Source organism: Pholcus phalangioides, unplaced genomic scaffold (genome assembly GCF_987345545.1).
Source record: "Pholcus phalangioides strain wild (caught in Gottingen) unplaced genomic scaffold, Ppha-v1.0 ptg000042l_1, whole genome shotgun sequence".
Lineage (NCBI taxonomy): Eukaryota > Metazoa > Arthropoda > Arachnida > Araneae > Pholcidae > Pholcus > Pholcus phalangioides.
This window is the reverse complement of record NW_028301628.1, coordinates 22,234,649-22,255,829: the sequence shown is the minus strand read 5'-3', so window position 1 is coordinate 22,255,829 and position 21,181 is coordinate 22,234,649. Positions and strand designations below refer to the sequence as shown.

The following is a 21,181-nucleotide window of genomic DNA, read 5'->3' as shown; positions in this document are numbered from 1 at the left end:
TACAGCATTTAAACTTGCTAAATTTAAAAAAAAATTAAATATTTCATATATGTGAGAATTTTTAAATAAATTAGACAAAAGTTGCAAACACATTAGAATTTGTTATTTTTCAATGTCATAGATGGCACTGCATTTGACAAAAATCTGCAAACTCCAATTTTTTTATTTATTTTTTTTTTTTTGGTTTATCACATCAGCCATTTGCCTGATTGGTTTTTAATTTTTTTCTGCCCATCTTTTTCACTCCTTTTGTCATTTCATTTATTTTTTATAGCAAAATATGGATTGCGTATACATCACGTACGGGTAAATCTAATAAGTTGTAATAAAAAAAAAAATTAGGATAAAAATTAAATGTTTATCATACCTTCAGAAGCTTTATTTGGAAATTCTACATAGCCGATGGTAAAAGTGATAAATGAAGTGAAATTCGTGACACTTATCCAGCCGATTAAGATTATGCATAGTTACTGATTTATCATATTTACGATATCAATATAAGGGCGTTCCCGTAAATCTCCTTGCCGAATTTTACTGGTAAATCGTTGATCCCATAGAGCAGCGGTTCTCAACCTTTTTCGAATCGCGGTGCCCTTTTTGGCATATAATTTCTATGGCGAAGCCCTTTCTGTCATATAATTTCTATGGCGGAGCCCCGTAGACCTATTTTTTACTTATCCAGCAAAATTACTGATTTATTTTTATTATTCTAAAGTAATTATAATTATTTTTTTTTAATTACTGTTTTTATTTTATTTTCCTCGAGCGGCCGCGGAACCACTGGGGAGCGCACAAGGAGCCCCAAGGGCTCCGCGGAGCACCGGTTGAGAACCGCTGCTGTAGAGCATATTTTCCCAACCTTTTTTGTCCCATCGCCCTCCAACGCAATCTAACCCATAGAATCCTATGTTATACCCATAGCTTCTACCGCCCCTGGAACATTCCATCGCCCCCCAGAGGGCGTTAACGCCCACGTTGGGAATCACTGCTATAGAGGCATACGTCCAATTAAAATAAGCCCAAATAACGTATGGACTTCAGATAGAGGAAGAAGAGTGTGTCCGTTAGTTAATGCTATTTTTTTTTTCAACTTTTCTCTTATTTTTTGAACTCAAATATCTCAGAAAATATCGCACTTGAAAACATGGAACTTTTTTGTTTGCTCACAAGAAACTGAGTAACAACTTTCTTATTGGATCTTTTAGGACAGGGTGTCCGCATAAAAAGTTTTTTTTTATTTCAATAACTGTACAACCCCGTGTAACATGAAAGACGTACCTGAGTTTTACACGTTATATGGATACTTTTCTAATTGGAAGTATACAAACAGAATCAACGGTTAGACATTTAAATGCGGCAAGGGCAATTATGGAATCACCATGTATATACAGGGGTGTTCCTGTACGTCCTAATGCGGCCTTTATTTCATCTCCCGTTCGTAGCAGAGGTATGGTTCCAATTTCAAAAATGCTCAAAATGTGCTCAGAAATCACCCTTTACTAGATTTGAGAGGGAAAATACAGCGTGTCAAAATGAAAACAATTAATTTTTTATACCGTGTTCCTTTCCTCTAAATTCCAAAGAGAACGATGTTGAACTGTGTTTTCTGAGCCCAACAAAACAAATCCCATGCTTATAACTACAATATTCACTGAGCTATTTGATTTAGAAACACGTTTTTGGGATCACGTGATATTTCTCTATTTTTTTGAGGGACATACAATGTAACCAATATGGCGACTTCCTGTGCGATTCATGAAAGAAACAAATCTAAATCAATGAAACAGAAACTGAACCTTTTTTTTTTCCTTTTCAATGGGAGCTAGATATTTCGAAAAAAAATTAATTTTCTGAGCTTCGGTGTCTCTAAGCGAGCTCAATATTTCGTAAATCAAAAATTCCATTTTTAAAATTATTGATGTGGCGGAAAACCCCACTAAATTTCCGCATTTCTACGCTAAAATCGGCAATTTTAACATTGATCTCTATGGGGATCATCCAGTGTTTGTCCCTCAGAGTGATGCTGATGATGATTATGACGTCCATTCGAAAAGCCTCATTTCTATAGCGTTAATGACGACAGTATGAAAGTCTCTATACTGAGTCTTCCTCTATTGATGTCTCTATATAAGGGGTCCCGGGTTCGGACCCCGGCTCGAACCCGGCTATATGAGCGGGTCAGGGTCCCGGGTTCGATCCCAAGGGAGGATATCGATAAGATATTTTCCCTAACGAACTCGAGGCGACCACCGATAAACAGCGCCTTCACTTCCAACCCATCTCACTAATGGCAGTAAATTGCAATGTAGCGATATGGCCAGAGTTGGTGTTTGGTGAAGTAGTAGTATGGAAGTCTTTAACGGCGAAATATATATAGTGCTCCCTATATGTACTACTCTTCCTACATTTTCATTTCACGGAGTAGCAGTATGAAACGGGAATTGAGAAAGCTAAAATGCAATTGTGTTCACCAGAAAACGAAAGTCGTACGAGTTTAGTGCCATCTATCGTTGGCATCTGTAACTATATGGTTTCGTCGAAGTTGGTTATTAAAATTTTACAGGCTGTCTGACAAACATGCAAATAGAATTAATTTTCGTCATTTGCGTTTTCGAAAAATTCAGTTTAAAGCCTGAGTGTCCTATTTCAGACACCCTGTATAGGCCAGGGTCTTCAATACATGGCCCACATGCCAAATTTGTCCCTCAGGTTTTGGTCGTGGCCCGCGCTCTGTCTCAACGAAGGTATATGAGCAGATAGATAGATAGAACCGCTCACAACCCCGTACTGATGCAAAGCAACTTACTTATGTTACCTCAAAAGAGCAGGGTTGTGTCGGAAAAAGTTAGCAAAGATTTATAGCAGTGGCCCCGTGCTCGCAAGTATCAATCACCCGTGTCGTTTTCTCTACGAAGACATCTATCAAGTCGCTGTAACGTATAAGCCATTTGACTAAAAATGGATAGCTGAACCCAATGCCCAGGGAGAAAAATTTCACGTGCACTTAGTGGCCCATAAGGCTAGAGACCACGGGCTGGGATTTCAAAAGAAGTGTGGAGAAGATTTGTGGGGCAAGTAAGAATAAGTTGGCATGTTGAAGTGGGCGAAATTCGAGAAGGGTCAAAATACACAATATATACAAAATATATACAGCGCTTCCACTGTGACGGGGAACGAGGAAACAAAGTGCGTCCACAGTGCTGGGCAGTTTTGATTCCCTTTCTTTTTGCAGAATATGCAATGTACACACACACAAGAAAACACATCGAGCCTCCACTGCGACGGGAATAATCAAACAGAGCCTCCGTTCACAGTGCTGTGCATTCACATTTGAATTACTCACATACATTATTTACATCATTTAAATTTAACTTTCTTATATAATTGGGAATGCACATAAACATTACTATGAAGGCAATACGTATTGGAAACAAATATCATTATGAGCTCATACAAATATTCAAGGTTAAAAAATTATTATCATACTATGTAAGTGTACTATGTAAGTCTACTAAAACATTTATATTATTCTTCCGGTTGTTTACGACAGGGTCGCCTTTATAATTTATAATAGGGTGCGGAAGAATATTAATTCTTTATTTTCAAAAATAGCTCATATATCAATGGCTAAATATTTTCATAATAGCAATTGGAGAAATAGTTTTATAATTTCTGATAGAAAATATTTCACAATCACTAAATGCAATTATTGAAGAATTTCAATAAATTGTATAATTATTGAAAGAAATGATTTCAAGATATGTTGAGAATGATATAATTTCAGAAGCACCGAAATAAATAATTACAGAATCGTTAAAAGTGATTTCAGATTAAAATTAATCTCAGAATTATTCAATTCAATCAGTAATTAATCAAAAACTTTTTTCAGAATAAATTTAAAAACCTATTTCAGAGCTAATCAAAATTGAAAATTAATAAAAGAAATAATTTCAGTTCAATCATTTTTGTCTCTTTTTTCACTCGGGGCTCAATTTGCCCCTTCTATTAAAATGTCACTAATTTACATGAATGAGTTGGTAGCTTTGAGGGAGGTTTCAGTTTGGCCCGCTGTATCTGAAATGTTGAAGGCCCTTGCTGTAGGTAGCATTGTTTGGATCTGTTAAACCATATTAGATATGTCGCTTATCATTCGTCTCCACCAAAACTGGTTTCTTTTGATCGTGCCTCATATTGATCCTAAAGCACCAACTTACTAATTTCCCCACTGGGGGCACTAAAAGCGGTAAGTGTTACACGATGTTAGTACATATACAGGGTGCGTCAAAAGTTCGTTGAAACTTCAAGAAAGGAACAAACAAATGATAACAAAATAACGGATCTCAGGAATGGGAACGGAGGGAGAATTTTCTTTCTTTCCAGGAAAAAAAATTGGTTCCAAAAGTTACTGGTAGATACACAGAGTAAGAATAATATCTTTATTCTTTATTATTTATAATTTATATCTTTAGTCTATGGGTAGATATCGTTGAGATGCAATATATCTGAATCAGATATATTGCATTTTTTCCCCCATCTGTGCACGTGCATTCTTTATTCAATGCCGAAAAGCCTCATCTGCATAGTGTTTCATATTCGAAATTCAGCGTCATCTATAACCTACTTTTAGAACTATTTTGTTTTTTTTTCTTTGTTCTCATTTGTGCAAAATCATAATTTTTTTCATGGTTTGTTCTTTTTTTTTTTTTTGAATCAGTTTTTAAAATTCTGAATTAATTTTTGACACAACTTGTGCATGTTAACAACAATTTTTGAAAAAATTTTACATAAATTTTTTTTTTGTCTTTTTTAATAGTACTTATTTTGCATCTTCCGTAGTAACGTAACCTGCATTGCTTTTGATTCCTTTGCGGCTTGATTTTCTTTTTCTCACGTACTGATGTTGTAAGACAGCAAAAAAATGCATATATTTCATGTAAATATATTTCGATTTTCTTCTCTCTTTTTTTCTGTAAACCCTCTATTTTTTAATTTCTTTATGATTTCTTTTTTTTTTTCTTTTTTTTTTTCTCGGTTTTAGTGCACGGTTCTACGGCAGTGAATGAGTCTTCTCAAGCAGATATCCACAACCCTCTTCTCACACCCCCTGCACCCACCACTTCACGGCTCCCAAGTACGTGTTCATTTTGTTTATTTTCCATTTTTGCCTGTTTTTCTTTTTCCTTTCTTTCTCTATTCTTCGATTAAACCTTACCTTTGCACATTTCATTTATTTTACCTGAAAATATAATTGTAACATCATATGTTAAGCCGAGTCTTTAAAACAAATGTTTGAAGCAAAAAAAAGTGCTATTAATTTCCATGTAGTCCAGGATGTACCACCTTCTTGTCCTTAACTAGAATCCAGTCTCTAAACCCTTTTCCGGTCTTTATCTAAGGACGGAAAAATAAATTTCACTAATTGAAATTTTCAATTGTCTTACGGACCGCTCCAAACTTCAGAGAAAGCGCTCTCTATAAGGATGTGGGTGGTACACACATGGCAAGAAGAAATTCTCGAAGGACGTCGCATTTCATACGGATCGTTCAAATGAAACATGTACGTTTCAAATATTTGACGGAGTGATTGACTGAGATAACTGCTTTCGTATATACAGGGTGAACGTGGCCTGTTCTGCCAAACGAAAGGGATTTATAGACGAGTCCAATCAACCCTGTCTTATCTCGAACTGTTTTCAAATTATGGTGGATAATCGATTATGGGAATAAAATGCGTCAATGCTGAAAAACAGAAATGTATGAAGTTTTTAAAAGACCTACACGCAAACTAAGCACATATTTGAAAAGAGCAGAAAAAATCCTATAAAGTAACACTATGTTTTTCAGAATATCTGGATTTAGTGGCGAGCTAAAGCGCTGAAACTTTGGCGAAGTTCAAAATCGAATTGTCACCAAAATGGTTAATCGCGTGTTCCTCCAACACCCTTCCAGCTACAATCACTTAAATTCAGCAAAAACTTGTCCATTGCAATTTATTAGCTTTCGAAAGAACCTACATTAAACCATATCGGTGTTCTGGTTCAGAAGAAATTTAGTTTTTTGTTTGCAATACATCAACTGAGTCGTCTATCAACCACTTCTGTTTGTCACGTTCACCCTGTATAGTAGCAGCAGAACAGTGGTGTGTGATGAATATGCATTAGCCCTTCAAGTGGTTTTTAAAATGTCCCAGATCCGCATTGTAACTGCCACAGTGGAAACCACTAAACCCTCTATTAAATGCCACATCTTTTCTCATTAAGAATATTTTCTTCCGATTTCATGCTGTCAACGAAAACTGACTCCGCCCACTTGCAGTTGATCTGACAGGTTGGGGAGAAGGGCAACATTGCCCATATAAAGGAGTTTTAAGCGGGCGAGATATCTCGTCAATGCCGCTGTATGAGTTGAAGCATAGAATAAAGTGGTGTGATTCAATGCAAAGGTGATTCGGCACGTGAAATCCTTTGACAAAAATCAAGCAGTGTAATGTAGTTGTGGAATTCAGATAGTTCACGCTGATTTGGAAGTACCGATACCGGTCGACATACAGAGAGCACAGGCAGACCTTCAACATGATACATGATATGAAAATTCAAGAATTTGCCATCTTCACTCCAAAATATGTAAGAGAGGTGGCAGCGCCAGCAGAGCACGAAACAAGCGGAACTTGAGTACGTTAAAGCCACGCATATAAACACACTCACACAACATGTTCCGATTCGTTAGAAATCCCACTGAGGAATGTGTACGAGGCGTATATGTGCGGTTATGTACTAGTAGTTACCCATAAGAAACTTTCGTTGAATTCGGTGAGCCAATTGCTAAAAAAAGTTGCAACTGTAATCAGGATTCTCCCTGAGGTGAAGTTTGAAGGTTCAATCAATTTTAACCGACGGTTCATAGCAGCTGTTATATACTTTGAATTTCACCACTATATATATATATGGAGAATATATACGTTGTTCGAAAGGCGGTGGAACCCTCTCTCATCATTTTCAATCAGCAACGGAGAGTGTGAGCCTCGAATGGTATCATTCTGCGTCAACAAAAGCAAACTCATCTACTTTGGCCACCTCGAAGCTCGGCACACCACTTAAACTCAGAGCTTTGTTGTAAAACAGTGACTTCCAACCGTGGGGTGCGGGAGAGCATTTTTAGGGTGGCGAGATGGAGGGAAAAAATTACAACATGATTATTCAGAAAAATTAAAATGATGATAAAATTGAATTTTTCAATTCCTAAAAAAATATGAATCATACCAATATTTTGACGCCTCATCTTCTGACTTCTGCTCGCAGAAGTGTGTCATACGAATTTTGCATTGTAGAAGTTTCGTTACGGTTAAGAAATGTACCATTATTTACCTAAACGATTTCGTAATTTGTTTACATTGGTACCTCCTGTTATTAGCATGTTGTGCTTAGATTTGATACTGTCGTGAACACACATGACGCAGGAAAAACGTCAAAGAATTCAGTCAAATGTCAAAGAAACATCAATTTATAGTTGCTGTGGATGGAATCGATTAGTGAAGAACTATTCAATGAATCTTTTTTGCCAAATCTCAAAAAACTGGTAAAAAGTAATTTTTTCTTTTTTAGTTTTGTTTTTGAATTAATTTTCAAAAAAAAAATGAAGTCATGGCCGAAAAGGACAATAAATAGTAAGTAAAAGAATTCTCATAGAAATTAATTATTGGATAATTAATGTAATCAATTACAGAAAAAAAACTTAAATTTGCTAACAGATAAAAAACGTATTATCTAAGGGGGTGCGGGAAGGAAAAAAGGTTGGGAATCCACTGTTGTAGACGTACGTTCCCGAATGGAGCTTGCATTTGGCAATAGATTTTACACGCTGAATCATCTTTCTTCGTGTACACAGAGAACAACAGACCTACAACGGTACAAATACTTAGTCGTCGCCCATAGTTAAAAAAAGTAGATATGGCAGCATTTAAAATTCCTGCACAACATTACACGCACTCAGACTGTTAGGTACATGGACATAGGGCCGCAACTACGGGGGAACAGGGAGGGTCTCGTGCCCCGGGCACTGTCCTAGATGAGTGCGTTAAATTCCCCCTTTAGCTACTCTTACATTACGCGGGGTGCCAAAATGCGTACTAGCACCGGCTGACCAAGTATCTAGTTGCGGCCCAGCATGTACACTTCCGGCACAACTCATTCGATAGTAAATTGCCTATGACAATAAACTGGAATTGTGTTCGGTTTGAAACAAAGGAAGCATCTTCGTGTAAGAATTTCAATCAGAGCCGCGTTGTAAAAGAGCTTGAACACACCCATCGTACAATATTGTTGCTTGAACGTTCTTCTCTATTCAGGCGAAGAACGCGCGTATCAAAATACCAAACCAATCAGTGCTGACATCTTTCTGTTACTACGTCAAACATTTAAGTTTTTATCAGCGTTGCCTATGTTTCATTTGAACAACTCGTTTTCAGTATATTGTTATATTAAAGTTTGTAGATTAAGCATTACAAAGGTCTAGTACATCATTCTTTCTTACATGCTGCATGCATAGTTTATCGTAAGTGAGCGCATTTTTGGGCATAAATTATAATAAATATCGTATGAAAAATACACTTCTGTTTGATGTCGTAAATTTTTATTAAATATTCACCGTGACAGAATGTGACAGGATGTTCATCAGCAACGATGATGGGCCAAAGAACGGGTCATTTGGTGCTCCGAACATGTCCATACCTAAAGGACACTCCAGGCAGTGCATCTACACGTTCATCGCTGCCGAAAACGAGAGGGTGCACGTCAGTTTCATCGCTTTCAACCTCAGAGGAGCGCTGCCAGAGTAAGATATGACAAAAAAAAAGAATTTCTCTCTTACGGCCGTATCCACCTACACAGTTTAAACTGCAATTGCAGGTGAAAGGATTGAAGATCGAAACGGATTGGTTAAATTGAGGATTTTAACCAATCCGTGAGGATCGCTAATCCTTTAAATTGCGATTGTAGTTTAAACTGTGTTGGTGAATACGACCGTTATTTACTTTGTACTTAGTAAAGATTTCTCAAAGACTATCAAAGATGTCTCATCCAGGAATGTCTCCTCGTGTCTTTTTATATACTGTATAATGCAGGGGTGGCCAACCTTTTTGCAACCCGTGCCACAATCGAGATTATTTTCGGTGCGCGTGCCACACTACGAATTTAAACACACAGTTACATACGTTCTGTTTTTACGGGACACTAGCATTCTCTTCGTTCTTACGAAATATTGTTCGGCTGTTCTCTTGTTTTCGTGAAAATGTTCAGTTCATCACTCTTTTAAGTTATAAATTGTTTTTATTATTGAGTCATGAATTCGATTATCGCAATGCAGATTGTTTATGTAGTACGTATATCGGTAGGAGTTCATCTTACCTACACGATATTGAGCATGGACACCGAAACCTTAAGACTAATTTAGTGCTTACTCCCTTCCCCATTCAGCTTTGTAAGCGCCTTCCAGAAGAATTCATGGATATGCAATGTGATTTTATATTATACAATGCATGCCCACCGTCCATGATCCTGAATCTCGTACACATGGGGCGTCCAGCAACTCTGCCCAAACGCGGAAAACTTAACAGAAGCTCACTGAATAGAAAGTCATCACATAATTATTATTTTAAGAGTGCCTCTACCATAGAAAATATTAGATTTGGCAGCCTACAACTACAATACCATCATTCGTAAAAGAAGATTGCTTAAAAGTTGGGGAGATTTTGATTGAGTTGAGAGATACTTTGGTTGAAAAATGGAATAGAATTTTTCGTTAATACAAACTAATCATATAGAGCCAACCACAGAATGAGATGTATTACAAAAGGTAATACAGATATAATTGTATACTTAAACTTTTTACGATGATGGGCGCAATATTACGTCCAAACACCAGTGTAATGAATTCAAAAAAGTTCGTTGTGTTTTCTTTCCTCTCTCTTCACCATCGCGAAGCTTTATATTAACCGTTGCTTTTTCTTTCTCTCCTTTCACTTCTGATTTTTCTTCCCACTTATATAATGTATCTTTCTATTCATGTAAGAGCGAAAGTGAACACGTAGGGTGACAGTGAAAAGAGGACTTAAAAAAAAGTATTCCCCCTTATCTACCCTATCTATTATTATTTTTTCTTTTATATTTTTTTCTTTCGCCTTCCTTTTTCTGACGTGCGGTTAGGTTACCACAGGACAAGGTTACCAGATTTATCGCCGATTTCGTCAAATAGAGGTAATCCACATTTCTTGCCAAAACTTTGTACGGGGAGTGGTTAATATATTGCCTTGGATTGTGAGCTGTCCGTTCGGGTACCATTCATTATGATTAGAGCAAGTTTTGAAGTGGGTGCCGTTTTCTTGAAGGTACGCGGCTACTTGATGTTTCATATTCTCCGTGACGTGTTGCAATGTTCCTTCGGTGATTACCCTGATTTGCACATTCCGATAGATGGAATCATGGGAAGGCACAGCGTTACGTGTCCTTGAACTTAGCATTGTATGCGCTACAGTTGTTTGCGAAATCCACAAATTATTCCTCTATACAAAACCCACAGATTAATATGTCCCAATGTTTAGGGGGAGTTACATGCATTGACTACAGAATTATTAGAAAATTCATTGGGCCGGTTCTATAAAAATAACCCAGTATTTCAAAAACCGTTTGCATGCCACTCCTGATACCATGACGTGCCACTTGTAGCACACGTACTGCGGGTCGGCCACCCCTGCTCTAATGAATGTTTAAGTTTTTAATAAATGTCTCATCTATCTTCTCAGTACGTTACGGTGGCAAATATTCTCGTGATCATGTTGAGGGTAAGAAACTCTAAAAACTGCTTTTTTTTTTGGTTTTTTTTTCCATGCCGCTTGGGTATTGAAGTGTTTTTAGTAGCGTCGTAGGAGGTAAAGCAGGCAACTCGAATCGGTGAGTCGACCAGTTCCCTGGTCTCCTGGCTACCCGAGATCGACATAGATATCCCCGTGTAAGGAGAGTCTGAATGTCATGACGAATGCGTGCTTAATTCGTGTTGAAGACGATCCAACAAATTACGTGACTTTTTTTTTCTTGGACGTGGAGTTGTGCTGTTTTTATCAGCTTATTGAGCAAGCTGAATATCTCATCTTCGTAGACCCCTTTCCCTACACCTCGGCAAAATCCATTCATTGAAAAAAACTCCGGATACATTCACTGTAATCTTGTAAATTTTCTACTCCCCCCCTCTCCCCACACACACATGCAAATCAGATGGCACAACAACTCTTCGTAAGACAATGCAAATTTTGGCTTTTCTAATAACTTCTACCTCAAAACAAACATCTACCTTTTCTAATAAGGTTACCTCGATTTAATGCATAATACAAGCCTGGTTTCTCATAAAAATGAGATCACTCTTTCTCACCATTTCGAAGTATCAAAGGGCGAGAAGGAGAACATACTTCCCTTTCTTGAAATACGAAATATTCAAATGAGCTGAGAGAGAGAAAGAGCTTTGAATTGCAAAATTCTGTACATTCGACAGACAAACGACGAAAGAAATGGGGGGGAGGGTGGTTGAAATGACACGTTGCGTCGTCCAATTAGCTTCTTCATTCGAGAATTTACGCAATTTTCATTAAGTTGGGAACTTGGAATGTCTCGTATTTCGTCTAATTACTCCAATTAAACCCTTCAACTTTCGCCGAGTATGGTGAGTGAGTGGTAAGTAATTAGCTCTCCTGCTGGTGTTGCTGTTCCGACACGCACACAACAGCTTCAATTTCGTTCTAATTGATGCCTGTTGAATAGAGTAATTTCAGTTTTGTGTTATTGTACTAATACTGCTTCGAATGTACATGAAATAAAGAAACTTTTCTCTAATATAAAAGTGGGGGGGGGGGACTTCTCATTACTCTGAATTAATTGAATTTATGTATTCTGAGGGAGGAAAAATCACAAATGCAAAAATTTTTGACGACAACAATTCGATATGAAGCATAAACCTTCAAAATCATAATTTTTTTCATCTATAATGACGATAGGAGAAGTAAATTAGCATCCCGTGATTGGTGGCAATGAATGTGACGAAAGTATAAATGCGTAATCACACGTAGGCTGTTGCTTAAATCAGAGCTACGAAATGTGTCATATATGCGATGTAGGCACTATCTTATGGAGAGGTCTTCAAAGCATGGCCTTTTGAGCCTTTTTCCGTGGCCAACTGGCCATTTTGAAACAAAAAACAAAAAAAAACAGACCATTAAATAAAAAAGGGCCACTGAGAGCTATACTGTGGCACCTAAAAAAAATGTGGCATGCTTTCCTGATACATTAATAACCTGTACATTTCATACATTACTAAGCTGTTTGAAAGAGTCTGGAGCCCATTTAACTTTTGTCACCACCTTACCAACCCTGTCCTATCTCGAGCAGTTTTCGAGTTATGATGGATAAGGGTCCGTTCAAGTATTACGTAAGCAAATTTTTAGCCATTTTTGACCCCCCCCCCCCCCTGTCAGCAAAAGTCAGCAAAATTTCGTCATCAGCTTTGCCCCTCTGAATTCTAACTCATATTTTCATAAAGGGCGGTTGATGACGTAAGCATTATCCACACCGCCCCCCCCTTGTCATCAAAAGTCAGCAAATCGGATACCCCCCCCCCCCTCCCATCGATGATGACGTAATACTTGAACGGCCCCTAATCAATTTTTGGAAAAAATGCGTCAAGTCTGAATAAACTCAAATTTTTGTGAAGTTTCCGTGAGAGATCTACGTGCAAACTAAGCACATATTTAGAAATAGCAGGAAAAGTCCTATAAGGTGCGTGTGTGTGTGACACCATTTTCATCAGAATATCTTTATCTAGTTTACGATCGACAAACGCTGAAAGATTGGCAAAGTTCAAAATCGAATTGTCGCCGAAATTTTTCATCTCCAATTCCGCAGACATCCTTCTATATTCTTAGCATTTACAGCTACCATCGGTCAAATTTATCAAAACTTGTCCATTGCATCAGCTTTCGAAAAAGCCTACAATATATCATACCGATCACCTAATTTAGGAGAAATTTAGCGTTTTGTTTGCAATAAATCACTGAAATCTGCGTCCACCGAAGTAATTTTAGTAAGTTTTGGCGACAAAATTTTTTTGATTTTTCACTTCGCCGATCTCCCAGTGCTTGAAGCTCGGCATTGAATACAGATATCCTATAGGTAGGGGAAATGTCACCTTATACAATTTTTTCTGTTCTTTCTAAATTTCTGTTTAGTTTGCGTGTAGGTCTCTCAAAAACTTCAGAAATTTGGGGTTTTTTAAACTTGCCTCTTTTTCTCCCCCTCCCCATAATCCACCATAACTCGAATACGGTTCGGGATAGGACAGGGTTGGTAGGGGGTTTCATGTTCCACTTGGACTCGTCTATTACACTCTTCCCGTTTGGCAGAACATGTCACGTTCATCCTGCGTAAAGTACTGCAGTATTGTGACTTGATGGATCGCGGGTTTCATGGAAATTTTTTATTCGGCCCACTATGTTTGAAAACTGAAGACTTTCAGAACAACTTAAGGGCCGTTCAAGTATTACGTCAGCAAATTTTTAGCCATTTTTGACCCTCCCCCCTGTCAGCAAAACTCTGACCCCCTCCCCGCGTCAGCAAAATTTCGTCAGCACTGCCCCCCACCTCCTAACGCATATAGGTGGGGTCAGAAACGTACACGGGGGGGGGGCATAGGGGGCTCGTGCGCCTCCCCTCAGACGAACAAAAAATATTTTTTTCATTAAAATTTCGAAAGAAAATACCTTTATGTTGTTATAATCGATTTCTGTTGATTTCAATGCTATTTGAAAGGTAAGAACTCAAAATTTCTCTTTGAGTAATTGATTGCGACCCACCCTTTAAGCCATACCCGCGGACCAAATGTAGCCCTGAAGGTTATCTGATGTGGCTTTCCTCTTAAAACCCAATTTTGTAAAAATGAACTAAGCGGCACATTTACAGATCGCTTTAAGTGGCCCGTGGCACATTCAAAGATCACTTAAGTAACCCGCGATACAGTTCCAGAACGCTTAAACGATCCGTGGCACATTTAGAGATCCCTTGAGCGACATGGGGCACAATTTTAGAGCACTTAAGCGCCCACCCCCCCCCAAAACAGTATGGTTCTACATCGCTCAAGTTACCAGCGGAACATTCCCAGATAATTTAAGTGATCCGTGGCATAATTACGGATAACTTGAGTGGTGCGTTGCACAGTTCCAGAGCACTTAAGCGGCACGCACGACATTTCCTGAGCACTTGAAGGATCCGTGAAACATTTAGTGATCGCTGAAGTGGCTCTGTAGGGGATTTATCATTAGGGAGAATGTTAGTTCAGGTGCCCACAAACTATCGAAAGATTTTTCTCGTATTTGGCGCACCGAGTAAGATACCATTAAGATTATTTCATATTTTCATAAAGAGTGGTTGATGACGTTAGCATTATCCAAACACCCCCCCCCCTCCTCTCCCCTTGTCAACAAAAGTCAACAAATCGGTAACCCCCTCCCCCCATCGATTCTGGCGTAATACTTGAATGGCCCCTTACTCTTTATCTCGGCTCTAAAACACGGAAAATACAGTTGAAAATATCAAGAAAAGGATAAGAAAAATGAGACTCGTTGCTTTAATTGATTAGTTTTGTGCGCACACACACAATGTAATACGCAAACACTTTTAAAAATTCATGCGAATAAAAAAAAATCTCCAAGTTCATCTCTTACTCCGGGAAAGTAAAGTTGCTGAAAGTTTTGTTTCTCTGTGTCTTGTCTCTCTCTTTCTCCAGAGATTTGCGGAATCGAATGAATCAGCGGCCCACCGCGGACAAAAGTGAACATTACCACGCATTATTGACTTCGTTCTTCTCTTGTATATGTCCAATGGAATTAGTGCTGTATGCGTTATGTGTGTGTGTGTGTGTGTGATGAAAGTGTTGCGTGGGTGTTGATGGTTTATGAGCTTTCTTAGGCCTGGTTGAGTGCTCCTTTAATGGAATTGCCACTGGATTCCGTGAGAGGTGGAGAAAGGAAAGAAAGAATCTTTCAGGATTACCAGGGAAAAACCCACACGTGGTCACAATCGTAAATGTTTCTCTTGAACTCTTATCATAAGTTATCTTCGTATAAGAAGCTCTGAAACAAGAAAACTAAGCAGATTTCTTAGAAGATTTTGCTTCTTTTTTTATAGATAGATACAGTATCGTTTATTAATTAACATCTTTTTATCGTTCATACTTCTCCTGCTATTATTACGGTGACCGTGTTACATCGTCAAAAACACGGGAAACGGGGATAGTAAATACGGGAATACTGCTCATGGTTTCAAAAACATTGGCAATTTTATTCTTGAAATTTTTGAGAAAAATTCGTGGAGAACAAAGGGAAAATGATGCTGCAGAAAAAATCTGCAGTAAATTTAAATGTTTTCCACGTTCGTTCGAAGTGCGAATGTGTTTTGATCTCTCCGTTAAAAAGTCTCGTCGCACAGATAAAGGAATGAAAATTCATACATGAAAAAAATGTTTTTGCAATGAGGGAATTTTATTTCATATTTGGTTAATGAAATGATTTCAGGATGAATGAAAATTCATATTTGGAGAGAGAGAGAAAAATTTGGGATGGGGCATGAATGAATGAACGCCAGAACTTATCCCGTTGCCGAGATCTCTTCCGTCCAGCTTCGTCGCAGAGTCCGGAACACTGTATTTTAAGTAAAAAAATAATATTAATAACACACACAATTTTTTTACAACATATTTTCTCCGGGCAATTGGGTATTGTCACGATTAACAAATTTCGTGGCGATTGCAGACGAGATGGGGTTGGAAGTTGGAGAAAAGTTCCGAGGTTTCGTTAAGAAGGATGAATGTACATTTGTACATATTAGAATGAAGGTATATTTTAGAAGCAATTGGAGGAGGAGCCCATGAATGCTCATCTGTTATCTTACACTTGTTATATCCACTGGTTGGAAATTGCCGTATAGCGATATATGACAGGAGTTGGTGTGCGGTAAAGCAGAGGCTGGTGGAATGGACAATTTTCTGACAAATTTGACCAATTGTAGCTAGAAGGGTGTCTGCGGAATTGGCAATTAAAAATTAATGTTGGCAATTCGATTTTGAATTTCGCCAATCTTTCAGCACGTGTAGTTCACCATCAAATCTAGATATTTCAATAAAATTTGTATGACCTTATAGGATTTTTGTTTTCGCTCTCCAAATGTGTGCTTAGTTTGCATGTAGGTCTTACAGAAACTTCACATTCTGATTTTTTCAGACATGATACATTTTTTTTTGCTCTCCACAATCGATTGTCCATCATAACTCGAAAACGGTTCGGGATAAGACAGGATTGGTAGGGTGTTTCATGATCCACTTCCATGCTCGTCTATCACCCCCTTTCGTTTGGCAGAATAGGTCGGATTCACCCTGAATATCAGAACCGATTGGTTACGTTTCTCTTCCTTTATATTAAGGACGAAAATAAAATTTCACATGCGGAATTTGAATTCGAAAGAACCAGTGCGAATTTCAAACCAAACGCTAAGGACCAGGAGGTGGAACCACTAATAAAAGTGTCGTCTTGCTTGTCTTTTACTGTGAAGGTTATCGTCAACGTTCACGGGTTCGAATCCGGACATAGAACGTCAGAAATAAGTTCGTTTACTTACCGAGCCTGGGGCGACCACCGATGGAGGGTGCCTTCGTTTCCCATCCAACTCCACTGGTTTGATATTGCCGTATGGCGATACATGACGAGAGTCGTGTGGTGACGGAAAAGAGGTGGACCCCCCCCCCCCCGATAAGATAACGCTCTGTTATCGAACCCAACTCTGCCCCCTTAACATCTGAAACTACACAGTTGTACAGTGTTGATGTTAACTACCCTTACAGCTTGCACCAATTTGATCAGACATTATTCATAACCCTCGGTTTTTTATGTGAGTTCTCAAATTATATTTTAACTTTTTGCTATCTTTATGTCCTGTATTGAATGAATTTACTTGTATTTTCAGATGTACCAGAGAGTACGTTGACTTGTACACGGAGATCGAAGACCCGGGAATGGAGTTGATCACGACGCCTTTCGGAGGCAGGTATTGCGGCCGAAACAGACCGAGGAACCGGATCTCTTTGTACCAAACTTTGGTTATAAATTTTTACACAGATTACGAAACCGTCACCAGCGATGCCTTCCACGGACTCTACGAGTTCATCAACGTCTGTAAGTTACAATTTCTTCTTCTTATATAAATATTACTAGGAAAAGTCTTGCAGAGGAAAGTCACAATTTCTCTTTTCATTTTATCAAAGAATTTACTCGGAAAATTTTTATCGCAGAAAAAGTCATTATTTATGTTTTTTATCAAACATTATTCGGGAAAATATCACATAAGAAAGTCACAATTTCTTCTTCCTCTTTTTTTTTCTTTCTATCAAAATACAGTCAAACCTCGTTAGTGCGTCACCCGGTTAACACGTCACTCCGCTTACCGGGTCCCTTTTTGGAAGTCCCAATTGTCCTCAGGCAGGAATTGGCACAGTTATGGCTTACTCCGTTTAACGAGTCACTCCGCTTACTAAGTCACATTTTTGCTCTCCCAAGAGTGACTCATTAACGAGGTTTGACTGTATTACTCGAAAAAATCTGAAAGCAAAAAGTCACGATTTCTTCATTTTATCAGATATTACACGGAATCTGTGCGTTAAAAACATTTTTACCGACTGTTTCCGGGGTATGAAATTAACCAAGAGAGCCAAATATTTTGGTCCTCAACTCGAAATTCTGTTTGGGGGGCGGGGAGATTGTTATATTTTAAATGGTGCAACCCCGTGCCATGGTGCTCCCTTCCCCACTTATTAAGATGGACTTGGTTGTTTCTATAAAGGTGCATCTACACATGCTTGCTTGTGGGGGGGGAAAATAAATACGCCAGACTTTTGCTTTTCCTCTTCCCCCCCCCCCCCAACAAACACACACACACTACGCGGTTAAGATTGAAGTGCAACAGCCTTCGCTATACAAAATCCAAGAGGCGCAACACTTGTCTCATTGATGTACTGCCAGTGACTTGATCAATCGAAGTTTCAGTGCTGTGTGGTCGTTTGTGCATCGTGCTGGCCTCTCATCGAGAGGATCCGGGTTCAGACGGTGTTACCGAACGTGAGCCGTTCTCCCATTTGAAAAATCTGTCCCCAGATGGCAGGCAAACGTTCAACACGATACTTAGATAACTTAAAAATTCAGACATTCGCCATTTTTACTATCATAACTCTGACAACGTAAATACGTAAGTGCCACGCATATATATATATATATAACGGCGTTTGTTCCGACATGTACCAACTCTTTAGAATTTCCCCCAAAGGATTTCATACGAGGCGCATGTTCGGTTAAGAGGAAGTCTAATGTGCTTTGCTTGGTTTGCAGTGAAATATTCCATGGCATCCGTGCACATTCATGGGAAATTTCAGCAAAACAACGCATAGCAAGGATGTAGGGGCACCTTGAATGATGCACATGAAACTTCGTCTGACTCTTATTCCTTTGTTATCCACAAGCTTTCGAAGTTACCTACGTATGATGTTGTTTTTTATTATTATTTCAGCCCAATACGAAGTTGGGACCCCTACACCAGAGAGCGTGTGCAGCTTCGACATCTACAGCGATAAGAAGCGCGAGGGCGCGTTCCGGTCTCCTACTTACCCGGGAGTCTACCCAAAGAACCTCCAGTGCCAATACCGTTTCCTCGGATTAAAAAGACAACGGGTCCGATTAGAGTTTATGGATTTCGATTTAGTTTTCGGGGGAGCTCAGTAAGTATAATGTTATAATAATAATAATAATATGAAGCTATTAAGGTACAAAAAAAGAATGTTTCTTAGTTACGATTATCCTTCGGATACACACGCACATACACATAGTTCTTTCTCTGGTAACGAATAGCTGCAGTAATCTTTTTAATGGTAATGGCCATGTGCTTTAAGTTTTATGATGGCCATCACCATGAACGTTGATCTTTACTCTTCTCTCTCCCCCCTTTTAGTTGTCCTTTTGATTTCGTCAAAGTTTATGATGGGGATTCTCCAAACGATCCACTAATAGGGACATATTGCGGCCAGCAAAGGAATTTGGTGATATATTCCTCGGCGGAGAATATGTACGTGCAGTTCATAACGTTGCAGAGGACTGCGGATTCCGAAAACCGGGGTTTCTCTGGTTTCTACGAGTTCAGCGAGAGGTTCGTCAGTTTAGGTAATTGTTCAGAAGTCATTGACATCCGTCTTTTCTAAATTTAGTAACTGCAACCTTTAACATACACTGCCCTGCCCAAAAATTACCACTCACTATAATGCTATGTTTCACCGGCTTTTTGGCGGGAATTCACATTAGGCTGTGATATTTTCAGGCTTTTTTGGCGGGAATTCACATTAGGCTGTGATATTTTCATGAGGTCATGTTCAACACTTATTACTAGACATATTTGTCGAAGTTTCTCACAGATCAAGAAAGAGTCACATGACTTCCCAAGTTCCTCTCTCTCACGATTTCCATAAGTTCCCGATTGGCCGCTGTGAGTTCGTGTGGGCGCCATGATAAACTCGAACTGCAAGGATTGTGTGCGAGTACTCTGTGTTCAATTACCGCAGGCGGTGCAATGGTGGTTAGCTAAAGTTCAAAGGCTGATGTTGCCAATAGGTAATGTAGCCTGTATTATTCTCGGGTAGTTGGTATGGTCGGCTGAAGTGTAGGTATTCTGAGGTTTCCGTCCTCCAGACGCGAATGCGAATCGATATCCTAGTTAAAATGTCTCGCCACAAAGAACAATGATTATTCAACCATTACACTTCATTCACAATTCGAAATAGATGTAGCAGTAGAGTACTCAATATTCACGCACAACACTAGATGCACACTCAGGCTGCTGGATATACACTCATACATCCAGCACATACATCGATAGTAAATTTCCATTACCCATAGACTGGAGTTATGCTCGGATTAGGAAAAGAAGCTCTCAATTAGATTTAGGTGTAGTTAGCGATGTCTAATCCAAATGCCCGGATGACGCACCGTGCTCTTTCGACCAATTTCTGTATAACAAACTCCCATTTAAAAAATTTTGCGATTGTACCCCGATATAATGAACCCTCATTTAACAACCTTAACCATAACCGACAACTCTTAGACATTATGTGTAATCACCGATAAAACTGATAATTTTTTAGCATTTATCAAATTTACCAACGACGCTTGGGTATTATGCATAATCACCGGTAAAAGAGATAACTTTATCAAACTTAAAAAGACGATTGGCGATTATGCATAACAACCGATATTTATCACATTTACCTTAATATATACAATAAATCATAATGAAATATTCATTTTCTTCTCTCTTTTCCTCAAAATAACTAGATTTCATCGGGAAGAACGATGGCGAACACATCAGAGGAACGGGTATGGGTCCAAGAATTTCTCTCTTTTGCAACGCTGTATGAATATTTGTATTTCCAATGATGTTTTTCCTCATCCTGGTATTTATTCATTTACTGTTTTTTGTATCTCACAGAATGTGATCAGAAAATCCTCAGCAAGAAGGAGTCTTCGGGCAACGTTTATTCGCCGAACTACCCTTTCCCCTACCATCACAACACGGTCTGCAAGTACTACATCTACGGCCTGCAAGACAATCAAAACCTGGAGAGGGTCCGACTCGTATTCGATAAATTCGAAATACCCAGCAAGGACCCGGAGTAAGCATGCGATTACCGTTACCTTATAGTTTAGTGTTATGAATCCTAACTGTTGTTCTAGTGGGTGTACCAGCTTCTCGTCCTTAACGAAAATCCATTGTTCAACCTTCTTTTGTTCTTACCTGAGGGGGATGAAGGAGTCCCAGGCCGGAGGCTGCCACACCACTCAAAGGTCAAATCAGCCAAGTCTCAGATACCTCCTCGTGGTGTTCCTGTTAACTTGGCCTTAGATTATTCTGAGAATGCATATGTGGATAGATCTCCTGGATAGTGACCTAGCAGTGTCTGAGCTGAAAGCACTGGCTGGCTAGTTCCCACAGGTATGCTCGAAGGTCTAGACATGCTCAATCCATGGCCAGCGACCTCAAACATAGTTTTGTAAAACAACTAA

General features: G+C 38.9%; 1 protein-coding gene across 2 annotated transcripts in view; it reads left to right on the top strand.

The window, feature by feature from the left end:
- Window positions 1-21,181, top strand: part of LOC149064667 (tolloid-like protein 2) — a 199,922-nt gene that overhangs the window by 164,843 nt on the left and 13,898 nt on the right. Inside the window, exons 3-9 of one of the 2 annotated variants that reach the window (XM_089254883.1) lie at window positions 5,039-5,131; window positions 8,652-8,829; window positions 17,049-17,257; window positions 18,642-18,849; window positions 19,080-19,288; window positions 20,453-20,494; window positions 20,607-20,790. In XM_089254883.1, coding sequence (XP_089111009.1) covers window positions 5,039-5,131; window positions 8,652-8,829; window positions 17,049-17,257; window positions 18,642-18,849; window positions 19,080-19,288; window positions 20,453-20,494; window positions 20,607-20,790 — 1,123 coding nt within the window. The remainder of the gene's footprint in view (window positions 1-5,038; window positions 5,132-8,651; window positions 8,830-17,048; window positions 17,258-18,641; window positions 18,850-19,079; window positions 19,289-20,452; window positions 20,495-20,606; window positions 20,791-21,181) is intronic. The other variant, XM_089254884.1, reaches the window with a different exon arrangement.